Source organism: Hypanus sabinus, chromosome 6, assembly GCF_030144855.1.
Source record: "Hypanus sabinus isolate sHypSab1 chromosome 6, sHypSab1.hap1, whole genome shotgun sequence".
Taxonomy (NCBI): Eukaryota; Metazoa; Chordata; class Chondrichthyes; order Myliobatiformes; family Dasyatidae; genus Hypanus; species Hypanus sabinus.
The window spans coordinates 166,856,401-166,883,285 of NC_082711.1; the positions used below are offsets into that span (position 1 = coordinate 166,856,401).

The 26,885-nt window shown below is 43.4% G+C and overlaps 1 protein-coding gene across 5 annotated transcripts in view; it reads right to left on the reverse strand.

The window, feature by feature from the left end:
- LOC132396063 (rap1 GTPase-activating protein 2-like) overlaps positions 1-26,885 on the reverse strand; it is a 298,797-nt gene that overhangs the window by 5,371 nt on the left and 266,541 nt on the right. For 3 of the 5 annotated variants that reach the window (XM_059973423.1, XM_059973424.1, XM_059973421.1), the window contains 7 exons: positions 26,223-26,294; positions 20,803-20,889; positions 19,839-19,973; positions 13,716-13,853; positions 8,963-9,060; positions 2,359-2,472; positions 1,181-1,304 (listed from right to left, as the gene is read on the reverse strand). In XM_059973423.1, coding sequence (XP_059829406.1) covers positions 1,181-1,304; positions 2,359-2,472; positions 8,963-9,060; positions 13,716-13,853; positions 19,839-19,973; positions 20,803-20,889; positions 26,223-26,294 — 768 coding nt within the window. The remainder of the gene's footprint in view (positions 1-1,180; positions 1,305-2,358; positions 2,473-8,962; positions 9,061-13,715; positions 13,854-19,838; positions 19,974-20,802; positions 20,890-26,222; positions 26,295-26,885) is intronic. The other 2 variants (XM_059973425.1, XM_059973422.1) reach the window with 1 other exon arrangement.

Here is a 26,885-nt window from a genome sequence, read left to right on the forward strand (position 1 = left end):
AGTGAATCCAACGAGCTTAAACAGAGCAAGGAACATACAAAATTGTATGTTGCTGACCTCTCGTGCTCCCAGCCTTGACAGTCTGGACCCTGGCTCCAGATACACTGCAGATTCCCAGCTCATACTCGGGGCAGTGAGTGACCCACAGGCCAAGCCAGGATTTCTGAATTATTGGATGTCAAATCATCAAATTTTAAATGTGACAGCAGTTAAGCATTAAAGGTCATTGGCTGGAGTCTACTATCAATGCAGGGCTTGTTGGTGTCCAGGACAAAGAATCATTGCAGAACTATCCACTCTGCAAACTGTCTTTTCCATAAGCTCCCCTCTCGAAAATGCTATTAAAACAATTTAAAAAAAACTTCACACCATCTGAAATGTTTCGTCCCCCAGACAGTAAATCTGAGCAACTGTTCTAGCTAGCCCCCACTCACACCCCTCTTTCTATTAACTTCATCACTGCTCTGCACCCTAGACGCTTTAAATCAGAACCATTGGCATGTGTCATGAAATGTGTTGTTATACAGCAGCACATAATAATAAAAACTTTGTGTGCATATATATCTATATAAATAAAGTTAAATTAAATAAATAAATAGTGCGAAAAGGGAAAAAAGTAATGAGATAATGTTCATGGATTCAATATCCACTTAGAGGTCTGATGGGGGAGAGGATGAAGCTGTTCCTGAATCATTGAGTGTGTGTCTTCAGGCTCCTGTACCTCCAGCATTATAAAAATCCCTTTGTATTAGTACATGCTGGTATATATTTACTTAAGCACATTTTATTCTATATTTGCTCTTTAGTTCTTAACTGCGGTGGCTTTTTAAAATTTTAATTTATATACAATTCTTAAATTTATATAACCTTTATTGTTGTGTCACACCCTGACCAACACCTCGCAGCAAATTCCTGGTACATGTAAATGCAAATGCCACCCAGAAAGTAGATCCTTGGTGCTCTGCTCCTTTTAGAAGCGCATCTATGCTACAGGAGCACTGAGAACATTGGCATGAACCAACAGTACCTCCATCAGTCCTTCTACCGAATCCTGCCGGTATTAGTAGGGGTGAGGGAGTTCCTAATAACTTGACCGAGCTCTCTGGCCCCGGTGCTTTGCAGTTGAATGCGGCCATGATAAAGGGCCCCTGCACCCGCGGCTGAGGCTGGCAGTACTCACCATGTTGGTCTCGTATTCCTCTATCGTTTCACTCTCGCCTGCCGTGCTGCTGAAGCTGCTTGTACTGGAGGACGAGCGGGAGATGTTGCCCTTGCCATTCTCCCTGAGCTTGATGAAGGGCCTGCTAAAGGAGGAGATGACATGGTGTGAGAGAGCGAGGGGGGAGATGCGCGAGAACCGAACTCTGCTTGGGAGCGTGGCGGATCACCGCAAGGGGAGTTAAGGGTTAAACCTGAGAGTGGGAAGGAGTGAGGAGAGATGGAAAAGAGAGAAAGAAAGTTAAATGAGAGGGACTAAGCTACGTTAATACAGTCCAACTTGAACAGTGAATTACCCTGTGGTTCTCTCCCAACTGCCCAGGAGGCACAACATGAGTGATGTGTACTGGATGGTCAACAACTCAGGCTCAACAGCATCTAGAATGAATCAGGTTGCTTGGGGGCACCACCATCCACAGTGCCCCCTCACACAGTAGAACTGATATTCATCGCCACTGGCTCTGGCTCAAGGTTCTCACTTAGGACCTCAAGGGAGCTCCTTCGCCAGAAGAAGAGTGGTGATTCGAGATCGCAGCATATTGCTTCCTTCTCTAGGGCAACAGGTGATAAATAACAAACACAGATTGAAAGTTCACGGCCCAATACCAGTGGTCCTGATGGTTGGGGAAGATAGTGATGGAAAGCAGCTTAGTGGAAACATGTCATAAGCAAATTCCTGACCACACACGCTGAATCAACATATGTCATTAAGGTGCACTGCAATAACACACCAAAGTTCCTAAGGTAGCACCTCCCAGACTCTTGATCACTACCGTCTAGAAGGACGAGAACAGCAGATACCTGGGAACACTGCATACTTGGAAATCCAAGTCACTCACCATCCTGACTTGGAGACACATCGCCATTCCTTCATTGTTGCTGGGTCAAAATCATGTTATTCCCTCCCTAACAGCACTGAGGGTGTATCGACACCTCAAGAACTGCTGCGGTTCAAAAAGGCAGCTCTTCACCACCTTCTCAAGGGCAACTAGGGATGGGCAATAAATGCTGACATAGCTGGCAACACCTACATCCCTATATGAATAAATAAAAAATAAAGAAAGAAAGACAGGGTAGAATGTCTTACTAAGAATAAAGAGAGAGACATGATACATGTGTTGTGTAACGGCAGTGACATACCTGTCTTTGTTGGGGCCCATTTCGGGTGAGCTGGGGTTGGAGGACGTTTCCCATTTGATGTCCGGTGAGATCTGGCCACTCTCTGGAGCCTTCGACAAACTCGACATACTTTCACTGCCACAGAAGAGTTAAAAGCAAAGTCAGTATTGCCGAAAGAGAATGGTGTGATCTCCCATTGATTGAAGCCAAGGACTAAAGCTGTGGGGAACTGCAAGGAATCCCAGGGCTTGGCCCTGTTTCTATCTCGAGACATCAACATTTCACTGTCCCTTGATCTCTGTGAGCACTCCTTTGACTTTAGCTGGTAACCAGCCTCTGGGAGGATGTGCTAAGATGGAGCAGATGGAGTCTGAAAGAAAAGCAGATCCCATGGATGAAACCTGACCCAGTCCATCATGCTCCGCTCTATTGACTCTGTCTACATTTCCTGTTGCCTCGGGAAGCAGCCACTATCATCAAGATATTTCAGTATTTTCCCCATTTATTTTTATTTTTAGATTTCTGGCAGTTGTCTTTTTTTTATATAAAACCAGTTTTATAGGTTTTCTTTGGATGGGCTTTCAGCTATTGAAAGACTGGAGTTTGGTTGTGGTTCGGGCTGCGTTGTACTCGCTCAATATTTTATCGGTTAGTCTGAGGAGGTGCGAGAGGGTTGACTCAAGTACAATTGGTTCATTGTAAGCTCACAGAGGCAGTCTCTATAATCTCTAACTATGGATTCAGGATTCCAAGTGCATTTATTACCAAAGAATCCATAAATTATACAACCTTGAGATATGTCTGCTTAGAGACAGCCACAAAGCAAGAAACCCAAAAAAAAATTAAAAAGAATAAAGACCAGCACCCAATGTGCAGAGAAAGAGAGAAAAAAAACCACAGGGAAAACGTGCAAAATATAGAAGCAAGCAACAACATTCTGAACCAGATTGAGTCCCTGGATCTGAATCCGCCGAGCAGCCCCAGCCTCAGTCTCAGTTCATCATGTTAGCGGGGCAAATCAATGCAAAGCTTGCAGGCACAAAGCACGGTAGTCGAGGCAGTCTCACAGCCTCAGCAACGTGGAGAGAGGAATGAACGCCACAGGAAACTGAATGAAACTGGCCCGACTCTCACCTCCGGTCCCAACACCCTGTCTATCTGGGACGGCATTTATATTGTCCAGACAATGGATTGTTCCTCTGCTGTAGCTGGTCCAGCATAGCTCTTAAAATAGTACTTGAGGGATTCTGAGGTCACTAACATGTGCTGTTGCTTTACTTTTCTATGACTCTATATGTCGATGGAAGGTTAAATGGTTCTGTATGTAACAGATGGGCTGTAGGACCTGTTTCTGTGCTGTATTTTTCTATAACTCTTTGTCCAAAGGCCTCCACCACAGAAATCTGATGAGGGAAGGGATTTTGGAGCAACACTTGGCAAATTGGTTTCTTATTGTCAGACGTACTTGGGTACAGTGAAAAAATTTGTTTTGCGTGCCATTTCAGACAGAACATTTTGTCACATCAGTGCAGTGAGGTCATACGAAGGAAAAGCAAAAACAGAATGCATAATAAAGTGTTGCAGCTACAAAGGAAGTGCAATGCAGATAGACAAATAAGATGCAAAGACCATGACAAGGTAGAGTGAGGAATCAAGAATTCATCTTTGTTATACAAGCTGTCCATTCAATACTTCTTAGCAGCAGGTTAGAAGCTGTCTTTGATCTTGGTGGTGTGGCTTCTCAAGTCTTTGTATCTTCTCAATGGGGAGGGGGAGGAGAGAATGACCTAAGTGGGAGGGCTTTTGATTGTCAATGGTGGGAAGGTTGGTTTGCCCGATGGATTGGGCTACAGTCACAACTTTCTGCAGTTCCTTACAATCTTGGGCAAAGCAGTTGAGGCTTAGGGCTTTAAGGAGGTAATTCCAGATGTTAAGGCTTTAGTAGATGATAGAACAGCCATCACCAATGGACCAGTCAGATTCAGGGATGCTCAAGAGGCCAGGACGAGAAGAGTAAAGATAAGACCAGGGCCTGCAAGGCCAGAGGAGCAACTCCAGGGATTTGTAAATAAGGGTGAGAATTTTAAAATGGCCCAACGTAACAGCTGGTGAATCTGCCAGGCAGGACCATCTGCTCATCTCAATTAAACAGTCTGCTGCCCTAATCAGTTATTTATATTCAGAATGATTAGACATCCAGTCTGATTAAGGCATACTTGTTACACAGACCAGTTAGTGGTAATGATCCATTACTGAAAACAAATGGAAGATCACAAACATAAACTGCCAAAAGCACAGCCCTAATCCAGGCATGATAGCTGCCTTTAAAAAGTGTTTAGTCCAGTAGGGTTGAAAATCCCACAGAATTGTATGGGATTCTCCAAGTAGTACAGAGGAAACTCCTAGATCCTGTCAGAAAGTAAATGTACTCTTCCGTCACTTTACTAGATACATCTATACAGCTGCTCATTAATGCAAATATCTAATCAGCCAATCACGTGGCAGCAACTCAATGCATAAAAGCATGCAGACATGGTCAAGAGGTTCGATTGTTGTTCAGCCCAAGCATCAGAATGGGGATGAAGTGTGATCCAAGTGACTGTGGAATGATTGCTGGTGCCAGATGGGGTGGTTTCACTATCTCAGAAACAGCTGAACTCCTGGGATTTTCTCACACACACAGTAGTCTCTGGAGTTGACAAAGAATGGTGCAAGAAACAAAAAGAAACATCCAATGAGTGGCAGTTCTGTGGGCAAAGTTGTCTTATTAATGAGAGAGGTTGGAGGAGATTGGACAGTCTGGTTCACGCTGACAGGAAGATGAGAGTAACTCAAATAACCACACGCTACAACAGTGGTGCACAGGAGAGCATCTCTGAACACTGGATATGCCAAACCTTGAAGTGATTGGGCTACATCAGCGGAAGACCATGGACATACTCAGTGGCTTCTTTATTGGGTGCAGGGGGATCCTAATAAATAGGCCACCGACCATAGATCAACGTATTCATCTAAATGGGAGGGTTCAATTTCCCTTTGATTGATGGAAAGAAATAGAAGAGGAAGAGAAGATAAAATGCTTAGTAGACTGTTGAACCGATCTTCGTCAATGTCTCTGGGCTTGTACTTGCTGGAGTTTAGAAGAATGAAAGGGGATTTCATTGAAACTTATCGAATATTTAATGGCTAGATAGAGTGGATGTGGAGAGGATGTTTCCATTTGTGGGAAGTCTAGGACCAGAGGGCACAGCCTCAGAATACAAGGTCGTCCCTTTAGAATGAAGATGCGGAAGAATTCCTTTAGCCAGAGGGTGGTGAATGTGTGGAATTCATTGCCATAGATGGCTGAGGAGACCAAGTCACTGGGAAAATTTAAAGCAGAGGTTGATAGGGTCTTGATTAGTAAGGATGTCAAAGGTTACAGACAGAGTGGGGTTAAGAGAGATAATAAATCAGCCATGATGGAATGGTGGAGCAGATAATGGGCTGAATGGAAGAACTCTGCGGGTCAGGCAACATCTATAGACAGGAATAAAGAACTGATGCTTTGGGCAGAGTCCTGATGAAAAGTCTCGGCCTGAAACACCAGCTCTTTATTCCTTTCCACAGATATGCCTGACCTGCTGAATTTGTGCGTATTTATCCAATCAGAAGAAAAACTTTCTCCTCATAATTCCATTGAGATATTTCCAAAATTAATTTAACGCCCTGATTTATTTTCCTCTCTGTAGGACCTGATTCCTGGAGAGTCTGATACAATCTTCGGAATTTGCGATGCTCTAACAATGAATGGACTCTTTAAAGACGGTCACAGTGTGGGTTATTTCTGGTGACTGATGTTCGTGACCTGTCATTTGCTTTCAACAAATGATGGTTGCCACAAACTGGGCTGTTTAACAAATCTTAATCAGGCTGGATGCCTAATCAATCAGAATATAAATAACTCTTTACTGGAGCTGACTGTTTAATTGGGATCAGCAGATGGATCCGTCTGGTGGGTTCACCTCACAGGATGTCATCTCCTTTCGGGCAAATCTCTAGAGTTGTTATCACAAGACCTCTCATCCCTTCTCACCTAAATCACATCTCCAGTAGATCCAGAACTGATATATATAGTGGAAATAAAACATTACTTCTTTACTGCCCTCATGAGTATCAGCACAGCACCATCTAGAACACGAGTACCATATCTGGGGTCCATGGACCTTTCGGTTAATGGTAGGGGTCCACGGCATAAAGAAGTTTGGGACCCCCCTGATCTAGAAGATGGCCTCCCATTCCCCAAAAGTCCACTACAACCCTGTAAGTCGTGGACCTTGGACTTGGGAGTCTGCTCACAACACATCGCAGACATTCATGTACCAGAACATAAAATAGAGAGGAGCGGATGGTTTGAACTTGGATCTGAAATCAGCAATTTTTGAGAGAGCAGAGATTCTGTAATTGCTGGAAATCTTGAGCAGCTCTCCTCCCCCTACTTATTTTGGCTTCTATCCCCTTACTTTTCAATTCTGATAAAGGGTCTAAATTGTATTGTATGCAGTTCTGGTCTTCTTACTTGAGGATAGATATGCTGGCTTTGGAAGCAGTGCTGAGGAGGTTCACCAGGCTGATTCTGCTGATAGGAGTGGTTAGCTTATGATGAGATTGAGTTGCTCGGGACTATATTCACTGGAATTCTGAAGAATGAGACGGTATCTTATAGAAGTATATAAAATTATGAAAGGGATAGACAAGGTAGAATCAGGAAAACTGTTTCTACTGGTAAATGAGACTAGAACTAGGGGGCACAGCCTCAAGATTCATAAGAAATAGATTTAGAATGCAGATAAGGAGAAACTGTTTTTCCCAGAGAGTACTGAATCTGTGGAATTCTTTTCCCAGGGAAACAGCAGAGATTTCTTCATTAAGTATATTTAAGACACAGTTAGATTGATTTTTATATAGCAGGGGAACGAAGGGTTATGTGGAAAAGGCTGGTTGGTGGAGTTGAGTCCATGGCCAGATCAGCCGCGTACTTATTGAATGGTGAAGCAGGCTCAACGAGCCCTTTGTCCTACTCCTGCACCGAATTCTTATGCTCTCTCTCTCTCTACCTCGATGGATGCTGTTGGAGGATGGAGCCAAAGTTCTGTGTCTGTGATTTGTGGATTGGACACTTTTGATTTTGTGTTTTATAATCTGTGTTTTTGCTCATTCTTTCATGTTGCCATATGCGCAGTGTTACGTGTGTGTGTGTGTCTGTGTGCGTGCGTCTGTGTGTCTGTGTTTGTGCGTGTGTGTCTGTGCGTGTGTGTCTGTGTGCATGCGTCTGTGTGTGTACGTCGTGTGAGTGAATGTGTGTGTGTGTGTGTGTGTGTGTGTGTGTGGGCGCTGATGATTTTGTTTTCATTTGCGCAGGGTTTTTTGTGCGTGGGGGAATTGCTGCATTTCCTTGCATTGGTTCCATGGTGTTTCCTTGTTTTGTGGCTATCTGTAGAAAACGAATCTCAGGGCTTGATAATAAATGTACTTTGAACTTTGTTCTTATGTCACACCCAAAGCAATGTATGCTTATGGCCCTCCATAGATGCTGCCTGAACAGCTGAGCTCCTCCAACACTTAGTGAGCATTATTCATAGTTTTTGACCTGTCCACAACATGGCAACCCAAGGGGTGCATTTAACATCAATCCTACTTGTGATGAAAAGGGAAGGGGAGTGCACTAGTGAGAAAAGAGCAAGTGCGTCTGCTGGCACTCAGCAGGTAATTCCCTTGTCTCCAAGTCTCAGCTTGTGGATTCAAATCCTGCTCCAGGAATTTATGCACAGAAAGCAGTTTAGTGCATCACTGAGAGGGTGTCGTGCCATTGTGTGGTCTAGCTGATGAGACTTTAAACTGAAGCCCTGATCTGCTCTCCCAGGTGAGCACAGCAACCCCATGGCACTCTGTCCAAGAATATTAGTGACATTACCCCTGGTGTTTTGCCTAATACTATAAGAAAGTGGCCACTAAGCATATGTTCGTGGCTTTCTGCTGCTGCAGCCCATCCATTTCAAGGTTCAACGTGTTGTGCACCCAGAGATGCTCTTCTGCACACAAATTTATAATGCATGGTTATTTGATTCACTGTCGCCTTCCTGTCAGCTTGAACCAATCTGGCCATTTTCCTCTAATCTCTCTCCTTAACATGGCATTTTCACCCACAGAACTGCCACTTACTGGATGTTTTTAGTTTTCTCCCCCCCAGAATCAGGTTTAATATCACTGGCATAAATCACGAAATTAGGGACTGGTGTGCGTGAAAATACCAGATCAGCGGTTTCTGATATACTGAAATATCTGACCTACTGAATGTCGGTAACCCATTTGGCACCAACAATCATTCAGGAGGTTAGTCAAAGTCACTGAGGTCACGTTTCTTTCCACATTCTGATGTTTGGTCTGAACAACAACTGAACCTCTTGACCCTGTCAGCATGCTCTTATGCATTGAGTTGCTGACGCATGATTGGATGATTAGATATTTGTGTTAACAACCGGGGTGCCAGTGTGCTGACTAAAGTGGCCACCTACTGCATAGTGGAGTAGAAGGAAGGAAGTGAGTGGGGGGGGGGGGCTAAAGAGGTTCCCGAGCCGGCACTCACCAGCGTGGCCTGCTGTCCAACTGACCATCTGAGTTTCCATGGGTTCGGGGAAAGAGGGCCGACCTCCTTTTCACTGGACTTTTCAGGAGTTTTACTTGCTGCCGAGGAAAATGAGAAACTTGTTACAGATGTAGTGGGGAAAAGGCAGATTTTTGAAAGGTTGTCATGATGGATCTTTGCATTAAACTCACCAGAAGTCCACCAGCTGCAAAGAGATCCCGCCATGAGCCATGCCTTTTACCTTTCGCACAGACTGTCCTGAATCCCTGGTCTGTTCATCTCTCCCCACCTACCCCTCCTCGAACGCTGGCACTTCCCCCTGCAACTGCAGGAGGTGCTTACACCTCAGCATCATCCAGGACCTGAGCTGCCCCCTCCAGTTGAGGCAGAGATTCACGAGCCCCTCCTCCAACCTCGACCGCTGCACTAAGTGATGACGTGGCCTCCTCCACGTCGACAAAGCCCAGCGCAGACTGATGACAGCACTCACACTCTGTCTGCAGTGGGCATTAGGGTTAAATGTCACATTTCAGCTTCCCTTCACCATTCCCACACTGACCTGTTGGCCCTTGGCCTTCTCCACTGCAAACTACAGGATCAATGCCTCATATAACCCAATGGAATGAACACTGAGTTTTCCCCAATTACAGATAACCCTAGCCTCCTGTATTATCATACTCCACTGCCTCCCCTTCAAATCCACCCCCAGTCCTCCGATTTTTGTCCCTTCCCATTAGGGAATGAATTAGTGTGTACAATTTTTTATTTTCGTTGTTGTTTTACTTTCCCTTTGTTGTAGGGGAAAAATAGTGAGGGCTAGTAACGAGTAAATAGGGATGTGGTAACAGGGAACCACAGTCGTAGCCTAGAGGTAGAGACATGGAATACAGCAGTGATGACGTACAAAGTGCAGGAGTTTTGTTAATTATGTTATACCATGCACCCATTTCTATAATAGAAAATTGGATTTACTGTTAGACCTGTGGACAATTATTTTACTCTGTAATCAGGACCTTGTCTGTTACTGATTGAGTCTTCCTGTAGTCACCATTCTGTTATCAAAATGTAGTTTTACTGGTAATCTCATCAACTGAGAATGCAAAAGCCAAACCAAGTTTATGCTCAGGTAGATCAGCTCTGACAGGACTCCTGGTGCAAACCAGTTTTTAATAAATCACCTGCTGTTTCAAACACCAACTCCTATACCTTTGCTTATGCATAATGCTTATATAATCACCTGTAAGTGTGTAATAGTTCAGTGAATTCTCAGTAATGGTAGTATAGCTGATTCTATATTTTTCTAAAGCTTCTCTGCAGCCTGTGTCACACCACCAAACCTAGCTATTTATAGGTTACTTCTTATCAATAGAATAAACTTTTCCTCTGTAGTCTGAACTACCGGTAGTTTATAATACTAGACTACCACAACTTTGCCCTTTTTTCCTCCCCCTGTTTGTTCTTCTTTGTTGTAACACTTACTAAATTGGTCATTACCACCAAATCTTATGCCTCATTCTTGACTTCCAAAGAAATGTCTGGATCAAAAATCATCAGATCCAATACTTTCCATACAATCCCCCCCCCCCCCAAATCACCCATTTCCGAGGTCCTTCCCCTCCTAGTTCCAATGACTCACTATTCACACACTTCACCCACTGTCTCCCCTTGGATTCAGCTGACTTTTAGAAATTCTACTGCCCCTATCCTAATCCAAGTGAAGGGTTTCAAACCCAAAATGTCTACTGTACATTTCTCCTCCACGGATGCTGCTCGACCTGCTGAGCATCTCCAGCAGATTGTTTCATGGCCCAGATGTCAAGGTAGTTGCTACATTCTTGTAGCTCCTGACCACAGATCATCCACAATAAGGGTTAAACCACCTACTGGACCGAGCGTCATCTGCCGTTGGCAGACTGGGGTAGCACAGTAGCACGGCATTAGTACAATCACTTTATAATGCCAGTGATCACCAATCACCGTTTGGCTCCCAATGCTGTCTGTTAAACATTTGTATGTTCTCCCCATGACCATGTGGGTTTCCTCTAGGTGCTCTGGTTTCCTCCCACATTCCACAGGCACATGGGTTAGTAAGGATTAGTAAGTTGTGGGCATGCTATGTTGGCACTGTAAGCAATGAGACACTTGTGGGCTGCTCAGCCCAATCCTCACTGATTTGATCCGATGCAGACAATGTATTTCACTGAATGTTACAATGTACATGTGACTAATAATGCTAATCTTATTTTATCCACTGGATATATGGGGAGTACAAAAAAGCCTTGAGCCCAGACTATTATTAAAGCAAGAGCTAATCCTGAACTTCTTGGAATTGCATGTTAGGGCAATTTTGGAGTTAGCACTTATAGCAAATAACTTCAGCAACTGACTTTAGCCACCAATCTTAAAATATGAATATAGACTGTAGATTAACTTTAAAATGCAGCTCTGAACAATAGGTTCCTAAAAGCTGTGAATCACAGTTAATGGGGAGACCAGACGATACTGATTAAAATGCACTTAGATGTCTGGTTTGGGTGCAAAGTGGGAGGTGTGACGTTTTTGTGTGTAATTCAAAGGAAGCAAATATGTGTAAATATGGAAGTGTCCTTTAATCTTTAGGGCATAAAATATTGTGTCATGTTGGGCCAAGTAGACCTCTTCCTTGGAAAGGGTCTCTGTAGGATGCCTGCAGTGCTGTGTCTCATTTTGCCGAATAAAGAGACCACTTCAGATCTAACGGTACTTCTCTTCAGTGACTTTGTTCACATGACAACATTGGACATGCAGTCTGACTAGTCTGCAGTAGAGATTGCTTGCCAATGCTGTCAATCCATTCTTGAGCCAACCCATGGTTGTTTACAGAACAATCTCCAAGTCACTGATATCTGTCATGATGAAACACCAAATATTGATCAAGAACGGAAAAAGTACACTATAACACTTTACACAGCATTCTGGCCTGGATCATGCTGAGGTTGGCCGGCATGGGCCAACCCAAGCTCTTATACCATATTTCTTTATGATATTGAAAGAGGCTATTCAGCCCATTGAGTCCATGTCAGCTCTCAGAGGAATTCATTCTCCTACATTTTCCCATTTTATCTCTGGAATCTTTCAGTGCATCATGGCTGATCCTTTACCTTACGATCATATTCCCACTCACTGCCATATCTTTAGATGCCTTTTGTGTATCAAAATCTACCCAATTCCTTCTCAAATATATTCAATAACCTGGTCTGTGATAGAGAATTCCACAAGTTCAATAACTTCTGGATGCAGAAATTTCACCTCACCTCAGTCCTGAATAGTTTACTCTGTATCCTAAGATCGTGCAATCTCGTTCAAGATGCTTCAGCCTTGGGAAACACTCTCTCTATCTGCACCCAGTCTGAAGTTTGTGTGTTTTACTGAGATCCTTGCCCCCTCTTCTTTTCTGAATACTAGTGAACACAGGCCTAGTTAATTCAGTCTCTCCTCCCGCAATCACAGGAAAACTTCTGCTGCACTCTCTTTATAACAAGTACACTCCTTCATACATGTGGAGACCATAACTTCACACAATACTGTGGACGTGGTCTCACTACATCATTGTACAAGACTCCCCAATGGTGGGCAGGATCACACTAATGTCAGATGAGGAGGCTGGAATTTGCCTTGACTAAACCACATAACAACATTATCACTTTCTCTGCACATCTAGAACAAAGAACAGTACAGCACAGTATAGGCCTCTCAGCTCATGGTGTTACGCCATATACCTATCTAAGAGTCTCTTCAGTGTCCCACATATTTCTGTCTCTACCACACCCCAGGCAGTGCATTCTATGCATCGACCACTCTCTGTGCAAGAAACCCCTGCCTCTGACATTCCCCCTACTCTTCCCTCCAATCACTTAAAATTATGCCCCCTTGTATTAGTCATTTCCGCCCTGGGAAAAAGTCTCTGGCTGTTCACTCAGTCTATGCCTCTTATCATCTTGTACATGCCTATCAAGTTACATCTCCTCCTCCTTCACTCCAAAGAGGAAAGCCCTAGCTCGCTCAACCTCTCATAAAATGTACTCTAATTCACACAGCATACTGGTAGATTTCCTCTGCAAACTCTCTAAAGATTCCACATCCTTCCTATATGAGGTGACCACAACTGAACACAATACTCCAAGTGTGCTCTAACCAAAGTTTTATAGCGCTGCAACATTACCCTGTGGCTCTTGAACTCAATACTCCGACTTTTGAAGGCCAACACACCATATGCCTTCTTAACCACACTATCAACTTGCATGGTCGTGGACACAGATCTTTCTGTGTTCCTCCTCACTGCTAAGAATATTTAATTACAAATAGTATCCACTTTCAATCTAGTTTTGATTCATGATAATTGATTTGATTATTATTAATAGCTAATGAAATTCCCCAGAGAGAAAACTACCTCACAGTCTGCTGAGCTACTTTGTCACGGGACCTTGAAGTGTATCTTTTCTCTTCTGGTGAGCAGAAAAGCCCAGCAGGCTGAAACTACTTGGGGAAAACTCTATTCCAACACGTGCGGGGCAATGGAGAAAGAGCAGAGAAATGGGAACCTTCTGAAAGGCTGGCAAAATCTCAATAGTCTGAATGGCCTCACTTTATGAGCATCAATCAATGATTCTGGTATGCAATGTTGCTGTGAATGGGTTGGTCAGCAGGAAGGGAGCCAAAACTGAAGACGTATTTACCCAGTGGTGTTTTTTCAAAGTGAGTGATGTGCACTTACATTGGGAGGGTGCTTGATAATCTCCATCACGCTGTGCGGGATTCCACCACTCTGGCTGCCTGGTAACCCTCCGCTGTGGTGCTTCTTGTGGCTCGTCACCATCGTCTCCATCGAGTGGCTCCGGACACGAATTACCCTCTGTGATGCAAAGAGAAAACCGGATTTGTGTCGTACACAAGCAACTCCTGTCCCATGACAGCCACTGAGAGGTAATTTAGCTTAAACATCACCCCTGCTTCTCTCTCCCCAGATGCTGCCTGATCTGTTGAGCATCTCTGGTCTCTATATCAGTCTGAGGCCTCCTCATGATTCAGTTTATCTCCACATTATCACCCAGAATTTCTTAGCACACTGATCTTGATTAGAAGATGGGCTGCACAGTTAGTACTTTCCAGATCACAAGCAAGAGAAAATCTGCAGATGCTGGAAATGTCAGTTAGTGGTTTGCATGCTTTAGCTTGGGATTCAGGTGACTTTTGGAAATTCTGCCGCCTCTGCACAAGCCTACATTGTCCTGTTCTCCCATCCTCCCCATGCACCTTGGCCTATCATGGCTCTCAGCCTGGAAATCAAAGTTCAAATTAAAATTATTATCAAAGTACGTACAGGTGATCATATGCTATGTTGAGATTAATTTTCTTGCAGGCATTTACAGGAAAAAATAAGTATAATAAAATTTTATGAAATTCTAGTCATAAAGAAAGACTGGCAAACAACCAACATACACAAGAAACCAACTGTGCAAACAAAAAACTGAGAACACAAGTTCCCACGTGAAATGCATCCATCTTTTAAGATCTTGATTCAACTGTGGCTCAGTCCTTCCTACCTCATCACAGATACATAGAGCACAGAAAATGTACAGCGTATTACAGGTCCTTTGGCCCTCGATGTTGTGCCAACCATGTAACTACTCCAGAAACTGCCTAGGATTACCCTACCACATAGCCCTCTATTTTTTTAAGCTCTATGTACCTATCTAAGAGTCTCTTAAAAGACTCTATTGTATTCACCTCCACCACCGTCACTGGCAGTGCATTCCATGCACACCACTCTGTGTAAAAAACTACCTCTGACATCCCCCTTGTACCTACTTTCAAGCACTTTAAAACTATGTCCCCTCGTGCTAGCCATTTCAGTCCTGGGAAAAAGCCTCTGGCTATCCACATGATCAATGCCTCTCATCATCTTATACACCTCTAACAGGTCATCTCTCAACCTCAACCAGCCTGACCACTTACTGTAAGACTATCCTTCTCTGACTCTCATCTCTGCTTTCTTATGCAGGATCATACTGGTCAAATTTTAAGCTTTGGAGTTTCCTTCCCAAGTCTCTTTATCTCCCCAGCAACCTCTTTAAAACCCATCCTTTTGACCAACGTTTTGCTCAATTCCTCCATCCTGTGACTGGTGTCAAGTATCTGTCCTGTAGTTCTCAGAGAGTAAAGGATAAGGTTTCAGTACTACAAAGGGATAAGCAATGGTTGGGAGCAAGACATGTCCTAGGCCTGCTCCGCCATTCAATTAGATCCTGGTTACTTCAGAGCCTGAAGACAACTTCCCACCCCAAAATCACATAAACTCCAATTCCCTGTTGACTTTGGAACATACCAACCAGTTGAGTATCCTCTGCTTTCTGGGTAGAAAATCCCCAGGATTTACAATCTATGGGGTAAAGACTCAAGATTGCTCATTGCTATTTTTCAGTACACGGGAATAAAGGAGAACTAAATTATTGTTACTCTGAATCCAATGCAGCATTAAAAAAAAACCAAGCATTGTTAGAGTGATTTTTGGGTTTAGGTCATTTACATTTAGCAAATGGCTTTGGCTACCAGTCTTCTATTCCTTGATAATGTATTGCGGATTTAACTTGAGCAACATGAATGCCGAAAGCTGTGAATCCCAGTTCAGATGTTGCTGGCATCTGTGGGATGAGTGTGAATCAGAAGGTGTGAAGTTTGCATGTAGTTTCAAAAGAAAGCATTGTCTATACTTTGTAAATATGGAATTTTCTTTTGTGTTTAGCAACTAAATATTGAGCCCCATGTTGAGCCAGCAGACGTTTTCACTGAAAGTGTCTCCACATGATGCCTGCTGTACCTTGTTTTGTCAAATAAAGAAGCTGTTTTGTATTTATCAGTAACTCTCTCTGGTGATTTCATTCATGCAACAACATGCATAAAGAACACAATAAAACAAAAAAGACACAAAAATATAAACATAATATAAAACACAATGTATGTTCCCTTGAGATTCATCTGCTTACAGATAACCACAGAGCAAGACACCTGAAAGAATACACTTTTAAAAAAAGATCAAGACCCAATGCACAGAGAAAGAGAGAGAAAAAAAAAACAAATCACGCAAACAGCATTCGGAACCAAACTCAGGCCATAGACCTGGAGCCGAATCAGCCAGAGGAGGCCCATTGCCTCGGTCTCAGTTGATCATACAGCAGGGCTAGTTGTGGCAAAGCAAAGCATGTAGCAGCCGGAGCGGGCTGACCGTCTCAGCGCAGTGGAGGGAGGGGTGGATGTCGCGGATAAGCGAGTGGACTCTGATGGTAGGTACAAGTGATGCTTGGTAATGTACGTGTAGCTGTGGTGGGGTGTGTTAATGAGTGGAGGTCTTGATCAGCCTGATGGCTTGGGGGAAGTTGCTCTTTATGAGTCTAGTGGTCCTGGCAAGGATGCTGCGCAGCCTCTTCCCTGATGGGAAAGAAATTCCTTCTTTTCCCAACCTCTTATTCCAGGACCACAACTCCATAAAACCTGTATATATCATCTGATCTGCCTGACAGCACAAACCCATTTTCACAAATACCAATCCATTCCAACTATTCTCTTGATCTTTTGACCTGTGAACGTGATTGCAATGGAGATAGATCTCCCTTGAGTTACTGTGCCACTGTTCCCCACTCCTTTAGAAGCTGCATGTGTGATACGCATAACCATGGTGATCTAGGTCCATCCCATATGATTCTTCCTCAAGCCCATAAAAACCCTATCAAAGTGTTTATGAGTGAAGTGCTGGTCTCTACTCCCTGTCTGCAGTGCTGCATCCTTTGAAGATGACAGGGCTTCAGGCTTTGAAAAATATTTTGCTTGAATCGCTACAAGAGCTTTCATCAGTACTGTTTATATTTTATCCTGCTAAAACTCTCTCACTGTGTGAGGAAAAGCTGTTAAGGGTTTAAACAAATTTGAAGGAACTCATTATGAGGGGCTTAACTAGCACTCTGAAACCCGCAATCCAAACGCTGCAGCAGATGAAGTTAAAGTCCGTGTCTGAAGGTTTTGTTTTGACATTGTTTCTGCTTCAAGGATAAAAGACTGGAGGTGGGGCTGCAAATGACTAAATGTCAGAAAACTGCATTCCATGGTGTCATTGCTGTGCAGAGATTTACCAGCTAGAGGCCCGAGGGTGCAATTTGCACATGCTGAAATATTTTAATCAAACTTTTTTTTTATCTGCCTGCATCCTAGGAGAAAAACCTACTCAATGGCCAAAGCAGTCCCATTGACACATTTGACACATTTGTCCATAACCTTATAAACCCTTCCCACCCAATGTACCTGGATTTTGAAATCTGCTGTTGTAACTACCTCACTCAGGTCCCCTGGTAGCGTTCTCCACATACGTATCATCCTCAGTGTAAAAACATTTCCCTCCAAGTTCCTACTAAATCTTTCCTCTAACCTTAAACCTATCCTCTTCTTGTTTTTGATTTCCCTGCCCTGGGGAAAATACTGTGTGCATTCACCCTATCCATATTCAGTGGCCACCTGTATGACAATGCAAATACCTAATCAGCCAATCAAGTGTCAGCAACTCAATGCATAAAAGCATACAGACACGGTCAAGAGGTTCAGTTGTTGCTCAGAACAAACATCAGAATAGGGAAGAAATGTGAACGGGGAAAAGGGTCTGTACAGTTTAAATATGGCAAAGTTATTTCCCATGGTAGGAGAGTCTAGGACAAGAGCCCACAACTTTGGGACATCCTTTTAGAACTGAGATGTGGAGAAATTACTTTAGTCAGAGGGTGGTAAATCTGAGGAATTTGTTGCCAGAAGCGGCTGTGGAGGCCGTCATTGGGTGTATTTAAGGCAGAAATAGACAGGTTCTTGATTAGCCAGGGCATCAAAGGGTATGGGGTGAAAGCAGGGGAATGGGGATGGCTGGAAGAATTCGATCAACCCATGATTTAATGGCGGAGCAGACTCACTGGGCCGAATGGCCGACCTCTGCTCCTATATCTTATGGTCTTTTGGTCTTATGATCTAAGTGACTTCAACCACAGAATGATTGTTGGTGCCAGGCAGGCTGGTTTGAGTATCTCAGAACTGCTGATCTCCTGGGATGTCAGCAGTCTCTAGAGGTTACAAAGAATGGTGCAAAAAAACAAAATGCATCCAGTGAGCAGCAGTTCTGTGGGTGAAAATGCCTTGTTAATGAGATCAGAGGAGAACGGGCAGACTGGTTCCAGCTGACAGGAAGGCAACAATAACTCAAATAACCACATGTTACAACGGTGGTATACGCAAGAATATCTCTGAATATACAACACATTGAACTTTGAAGTGGATGGGCTACAGCAGCAGAAGACCATGAACATCCACTCAGTGGACGCTTTATTAGGTATAGGAGGTACCTTTAGCTTGTTAATGCTGTGTGCTAGGGAAAGTGTCAAATTCCACATTCTGTGTCAGCAAACTCTATGGAAAGTGATTACTGTTGTCAGCTGATGCTTACACACACATTCAGTGGTAACGAAGTACAGATAAGCTTGTTTTCATTTGATAGAAAACAAAATTGTAAAAACTGAAGAAGGTTGAATGGGATTCACCTCAACAACCCTGGTTTCTATTCATTGGACTCACTTTCAAGGATTCTACAACTCACTTTCAATATTTATTTATTTATTTGTTTGTTTATTATTTTACTTTTTCTAGTTGCACAATTTATTGTCCATTGCATTTTGGTTGTTTCTCATTGATTCTATTTGATTTTCATTGATTCTATTGTGTTTCTTTGTATTGACCATGAATGCCTGCCAGAAAATGAATTTCAAGGTTGTATGTGTTGATATAAATGTACTTTGATAATGAATTTACTTTGAATTGTGACTAAGTAGTTGAGGGCAGATTTAAAGACTGTAACAAGATTTCAGCAGTGATGGTGGATCACAGCTTGCGGGGACTGGGGAGGAATTGGATCTGGAAGCAGAATCTCAGAACTAGAGGGTACCAACTTATTGAGAAAGCAGTTTCTTCATGGGGAGGGGAAATCTGGAATCTTTTTCCTCCACCTGGCATTGGTATTTGTTACTGTATAATTTTTCAAGGTTGAAATCATTATTGTTTTATTAGACATAAAACCGATGAGAATAAATGCTAGTCCATTACCCACGGGAGGTGGCAACATGAGTATTCAGGGTGGTAACGGCATTCTTGCCTTCATTGATGGGAGTTGGGAAGTCATGCTGCAGATGTACACAACCTTGGTTCGACCACAGTTGGAGCAGTGTGTCGCTCCATTACGGAAGGGATATGGAGGATTTGGAGAGGGTGCAGAGACTTTCGCCAGAACGTTCCCCGGATCTGAGTGATTAACTATAAAGTGGGATTGGGCAAACTTGTGTGATTTTTTTTTTCTATAGCTTCTTGGCTGAGGTGTGACCTGGCACAGAAGGGGTAAATAGGCAGAGACATTTCTCAGGCTGGAAATGACAAATAGCTGGTGGATTAGATTAAAGGTGAGAGAGGTTACGTTGATAAGTGATGTGTGTGGCAGTTTTGTATTTCCACACACACACGAGAATAATGAGTGCCTGGAATGTGCTGTCAGGGGAAGATGTGAAAGTAGATACTATAGCAATGTTAAACAGGCATATGAACAGACGAGGAATGCAGAGATGTAAACCATGTGTAGGCAGATCAGGTCAGTTGGAATCAGCTTCATGAGCAGTATAGACATGGTGGGCAAAGGGCCTATTCCTTTGACGTACTGTGTTCAAAATGGAATGCATACGGAGGCCAGTTCACACTAAGGGATGGAACTACTGACATTACTAAGTGTGACTCTGATGAAGCAGTAATGGTTAAAAACGGGCCTTACCTTGAAAGACTCGAGGAATCCTCCGTGGGTGTCATTTTCCATCTTCTCTTCATCAGGGCCCAGCCCCAACATGGCCTGTGACTGATTATGAAGGTCCTCATACAGGTTGTCCAGCAATGCTGCCCGGGTGCGGTTCTGAGTAGCAGGGCCAAAATATATACGGTTCGTAATGAGTAAGCACAAGAGATTCTGCAGGTGCTGGAAATCCAGAGCAACACACGCACAAAATGCTGGAGGAACTCAGCAGGTCAGGCAGCATTTTTGGAGAGGAATAAAGAGTCGACGTTTCAGGTTGAGACCCTTCATCAGGACTGAAAATGTCGACCATTTATTCCTCTCCATAGATACTGCCTGACCCGCTGAATTCCTCCAGCATTTTGTGGTTCATAATGCAGAATTATTTCATTGTACAGTGAGCACAAAGATCCAGCAACCCATGTATTCACCAGGCATACCGGAAGGTACACTTTTTTGCACAGGAAACATTTTACTTTACACAACAAGGGAAGGGTTAGATTAATTGTGGGGTAGCTTAGTCTCGGTTGGCACAACATTGTGGGCTGAAGGGCCCCATGGTGTATTCTACTTGTTCATTTAACAAGATTGCTGTTTCTCATATTTATTTTCTTAGACATAGGAGGTCATTGGGCCCTTCAAGCCAATGCTAGCTCTCATCAGTCCCATTCTCCACTCATTTCCCTGAAACTCTGTCTCTCACCTGCCCATGAACTCCACCCATCTACACGTTAGGAACAATTTACCAACATGCCTGTGGGATATGGAAGGAAACTGAAGCCTCCACGGGAGAAGGTGCAGGATCCACACGGACGGCCCTGGAAGTTGGGATCAAACCAGATCTACAGGAGTTGCGAGGAGCCAGCTCGACTTGCCTCTTGACCTGAGGCAGCAGGGTGTGGCCGTGAAGGGAATCTCTAGCATTTTTGCACTTGAATTGCTTCCTTACCTCCAGCTTTGCAAACTTCTCAGACTTGTAGCAGGCCGACTCCGCGTTGATGAGCTTCGTGAGCAGAAACTCTCTGAACTCGGGGCCCTGGGCATGAAAAAGTGGAGACATTAAGGGGCTTAGTTTCTAACTGAAGTCATCCAGCATTCTGAAGGAACCATTTCCTCTGATGATCCCCATCTCCATCGTCTTCCCCTGCAGCCACAAGTGATATCCCACCTGCCCTTCTAACTCCACCTGCGGAGACACAGACTTCATCCAGGTGAGGCGACAATTCGCTTTATTTCGAGATACAGCACAGTAACAGGCCATTCTGACCCAATCACACACATGACCAACTAACTTACTAATCCATTTGTCTTTGGACTGTGGGAGAAAACCGGAGCAACCGGAGGAAACCCACAGAGTCACAGGGAGAACATACATACTCCTTACAGACAGCAGCGGGAATTGAACCCAGGTCGCTGGTGTTTTCATAGCATTACGCTGCTGTGCCACTCCTTCTACAATTGGCCTGCAGCAGACGTGATGTCCATGGCTCTCCAGGTGGCCTTGGATCACCTGGACAACGTGAATACTGTTAGGATGCTGTTTATTGACTATAGCTCAGCATTAAGCACTATCATTCCTGCTGTCCTGATTGAAAAGCTACGGAACCTGGGCCTCTGAACCTCCCTCTGCAACTGGATCCTCGACTTCATGACTGGAAAACCACAATCTGTGTGGATTGGTAATAACATCTCTTCCTCGTTGACAATCAACACTGGCATAGCACAGAGCTGTGTGCTTGGCCCTCTACTCCCACGACTGTGTAGCTAGCTATAGCTCAAATGCCATCTACAAATTTGCTAATGATACAACCTTTGTTGGCAGAATTTCAGGTGGTGCAAAAGGGCAAGATACACACACAAAATGCTGGAGGAACTCAGCAGGCCTGGCAGCATCTAGGAAAAGAGTCAATGTTTCGGGCTGGAAGTGTCCTGACAAAAGGTTTCAGCCCAAAACGTCGACTGTACTCTTTTCTTAGATGCTGCCTGGCCTGCTGAGTTCCTCCAGCATTTTGTGCGTTTTGCTCGGATCTCCAGCATCTGCAGAATTTCTCTTATTTGTGACAGGAGTAAGATATACCAGTCAGTTGAGTGGTTTCATAGCAACAACCATGCACTCAATGTCAGCAAGACCAAAGAGCAAGACCAAATGTGGACTTCAGAAAGGGTAAGATGAGGGAACACAAACCAATCCTCAAAGAGGGATCAGAAATGGAGAGAGTGAGTAATTTCAAGTTTTGGGGTGTCAATATCTTTGAGGACCTAACCTGGACACAATATATTGATGCAGCTATAAAGAAGGCAAGACAGCAGCTATATTTCATTATGAGTTTGAGGAGATTTAGTTGGTGAACTAAAACACTCAAAACCTCTATAAGTGTACCATGGAGAGCATTCTGACTGGCTGGGGGCGGGGGGGGGGGGGGGGGGGGTGGTTGCTATTGCACACGATCAAAGCAAGTTGCAGAAACTTGTAAAATTAGTCTGCTCCATCATGGGTACCACCCTCCATAGTATCCAAGACATCTTCAAGGAGAGGTGCCTTCGGAAGGCGGCATCCATCATTAAGGATCCCCACCACCTAGGACATGCTCTCTTCTCATTGTTACCATTGGGAGGGAGGTACAGAAGCCTGAAGGCACAAACTCAGCAATTCAGGAACCGCTTCTTCTCCTCTGCCATCAGATTTCAAAAGGGACATTGAACCCATGAACACCACCTCACTAATTTTTTATTTCTGTTTTCTTTTGCACTACTTATTTTAACTTAACTATTTAATATATATATCTATTACATTACACACTTAATGTTATTCATTTTTTCCTCTATATTTATTTATCATGTATTTTATTGTACTGCTGCCGTGAAGTTAACAAATTTCACAACATATGCCGGTGATATTAAACCTGATTCTGATACCGATTCTTCCAGTTTAATATCCTGCATTTGGTATTTGTTACATGATCTCTTCTGTGATGGAGAAACAACCCTCAGATTGAATAGACATTTTGTCAAACACCTCCATCCAGTCCACAAGGGCAGCTCTGAGTTTCCAGTCGCCTGTCACTTTAATTCTTCTCTGCTTCCCCACTCTGACATCGCTGCCCAATACTGTTCCAATAAAGCCCAAAGTTAACTCAAGGAACAGCTTCTCATCTTTTCACTGGACACATTACTGCCTCAGGATTGGATTCTGCAGTATCAGATAACCAAGTCATGTCACAAGAGGTGATAGATTGCCAACCTGTGATATGAACTCAGCTCCTCTCTCTCCACAGATGCTGTTTGGTTTTCTGGGTAATTCCAGCATGCTCTGTTAATTCAGATTTCCATTACCTGTGGAGTTGCACTCCTCACACCCCAATGAGGAGGAATTTCTTTAGCAATGGGGCAGTGAATCTGTGGAATTCTTTATCACGAATGACTGTGGAACCAAAACATTGGTATTTTGCAAGTGGAGGATGATGGGTTCTGATTTGTAAAGGCATCAAAGATGATGGCGAGAAGGCAGGAGAATGGGGTTGAGAAGGATAGTATATCAGCCATAATGGAATGGGTGAGGAGACTCAATGGGCGAAAGGGCCTTATTCTGCTCCTAGGTCTTAGGGTCTCACAGTTTTGTTACATGATCTTTCCTGCTCTCCCTTCTTTCCTATATCCTCTATTATCTCCTGTTTACACATCTACCAGATGGATCACCAAGGATTAACAAGATTTCACCATCTTCTCTCAAACAGCTTCAATGGCGTTTTTCTTCATCTCCATCCTTCCACAGACATCCCCAGTGTTCTCTCTGCCCTTCCCTTCTCTTCAACTTAAAATATGTTTGATTTTTAAACTTTACTCAGTTCCAATGAAAGTTCATTGAACTGATACTTTAAATCCCCCTTTCCTTCCCTTTTGCTGCTGCATGACCTGCTGAGTATTTCCAGCAGTTTTTGTTTTGATTTCAGATTCCAGCATCTACAATATTTTTTCTTTTAGAATACGCCCAATCATTGCCCATTGCTCCACTAAGGAAACAAGAGACCGGTTGCTCTCCCCACAGGCAAAAAAAAGAGAAACCTGCTATTAACATCCATTAACCCTCCAAGAGGACCACAACCTTGTCGTTAGGTTTGGAGGCTTGAATGCCTCGGTGACCTGGAGTCAGGGCTTTATACTTCGGCTCTTGCTAGGGTCACCCATGCCAAACAGGTCAAAGGGGAGAGGCCAGACTTAGAATGGTCCACCGGTCCTCCAGGTTTGGGGGTTCAGCTCAGGGCTGACAACCCTAACTGGTAAAACAATATTGTTATGGAAACAGCAATGAAGAATTCTTCTACATCTGAGTGCAATGGTATTCCTGAGTCTCCACCCAGGACTTGCACGACTGACATTAGTGTAAAGCAAAAGGAAGCTACTGACATGGTGAAGGAAGCCCTGAACACTACCAGAAATGGAAGACCTTCATTGCCAGTGGCGAAGCAGAAAGTAAGTAATGTTATTAATGGGAAGTGTGCAGTACTGTTTGCAACTGGAATGGTAAATGACCACTGTACCATAATGAAACCAGCAGCATAACAGTTGCAGGTACTGGGGACATCAGTGGGGCATTCATTGATTACAAAATCTCTAAGTACCCACAAATCAAACTTAGAAACCAGGTTAAACATGAAATCAGGCGTAACCCTCTCACCATAGGTGAAAACAAGCTAACAGCAACATAACTCTCCAATGCATGGGAATGACGATGACAAGGACATTTCCAATAAATAAACATGTCTAGAGTAAATTTGTTTTGGGTAAACACAAACATAAAAGTTTGAATGTCCCTTTAAGGGAAAGTAGGACAGTTATTTGTCTGAACACTGACACACCCATGCAAATTTACTGTTCACCAGGAAGCAATAATTAATCTCACACCAGTATAAAATTGTATTGACAAACTATTTTAAACTATAACAAACACAATGATACTATATAATACAAAATAAAGAAAAGGGCCCATCATATCAATAAAATACTAGTTTATAATCTACAAGTAACCGTTGGAGCTCATTGCTGCATAATCAGTCTGGTATGCTTCACTGTCTACTCATGGTACCGAAGATTTCTGTCTGGAAACCCAGACCAAGCGAAAAATAAATAAATATCCACGCAACGTCCAAGGACAAGACATCGAACTTATTCCAAGGTTGTGTGCTAGCTAACCTACTAAAAATTATCTGCACATACTCTGGGAGATCACTGACCAACAGGTACAAGTCTACCTTAGTAACACACACAAAAATGCTGGAGGAACTCAGCATGTCAGGCAGCATCTCTGGGAGGAATTTAACATTTTGGGCCGAGACCCTTTATCGGGACTGCAAAAGAAGCGGGAAGAAGCTGGAAAGGGTATTGCCTTGTCCAACCACAATCTGCACATTCCACAAGCAGTCGGGTAAAGGTTGCTACCTACCTCCAATGCCTTAGCACTTTTCCTTAAATCAGAAAGTCAGTGCTGTACACAGTATGCCAGATATGGTCTCACAAATTCTCTCAATGTTTCAAATTCTCACTTTGTTTCCAATGCCATTAGGAACAGTTGTTCCCCTGAGAGCTCATTGATCCTTCATGCAAGGTAAAGGCTGTGTTAAGTAAAGGATGTTTATCCTGCACTTACACAATACACAGCTTCAAGTTCCTGGGTGTCAAGATCTCTGAGGATCTAACCTGGTCCCAGTGTATCGATGTAGTTATAAAGAAGGCAAGACAGCAGCTATACTTCATTAGGAGTTTGAAGGGATTTGGCACATCAACAAATACACTCAAAAATTTCTATAGATGTACCGTGGAGAGCATTCTGACAGGCTGCATCACTGTCTGGTGGGGGGCTACTGCACAGGACTGAAAGAAGCTGCAGAGGGTTGTAAATCTAGTCAGCTCCACCTTTGGTACCAGCCTACAAAGTACCCAGGACATCTTCAAGGAGTGGTGTCTCAGAAAGGCAGCGTCCATTATTATTAATGACCTCCAACACCCAGGGTATGCCCTTTTCTCAGTGTTACCATCAGGTAGGAGGTACAGAAGCCTGAAGGCACACACTCAGTGATTCAGGAACAGCTTCTTCCCCTCTGCCATCTGATTCCTAAATGGACATTGAACCCATGAACACTGCCTCACTTCTTTTAAATATACCCTATTTCTTTTTTTGCATGTTCTTTTAATCTATTCAATATATGTATATTGTAATCGATTTATTATTGTTGCTATTTTATTTCATTTATTATAATTTTTTTTCTATATTATATATTGCATTGAACTGCTGCTGCTAAGTTAACAAATTTCATGTCACATGCCAGTGATAATAAACCTGATTCTGAATTACAAATACATTATGTGTCTTACCTTCTTAAACACTGGAGGGCTTGGCAGTAGAGGGCCAAAGTGACGAACGCCCTCACGAGCGGTTACTGAAACCTGGCAAGAGTTAAGACGATTATCATGAGTGCTTTCTGAATGAATCTAAGCCCACGAGTTTGAGATGGCTGTTATCCAAACATTGGCTCAGTCAAGATCACACCTACTGTAACTTCTGTCGGGAAGAAGATCAGGAAAAATATGCAATGTGCTGCTGATCAACTGTAGAAGGAACTTAACAATAAGCAACCTTCTCATCTCCTTCACTCTCAACAGATGGATGAGGTTACCGGCAACGTGATAGTTTGGACCGAAGTCAACACCAGACTCATAGACGTAGGTGGCGCTGTCTCAGGATAAGCAGTTAGTCATTTAGGACAAGCATGAGGAGAAATTTCTTTACTCCATTCTTAACCAGAGTGGGCTGTGGGCTCACTGAGGTCAAGGATCAGGCATGGATAACTTCACTCACCTCAACTCTGAACTGATTCCATAGACTCACTTTTCAAGGACACTACGACATATATTCTCAGTATTATTTATTTATTTGCACAAATAGTCTTGTTTTGCACAATGGTTGCTCATCAGTCTTTATTTATGTGTTGTTTTATTTGTGTATAGTCCTGGGCCCAGCATGCAAGAAACCACAGC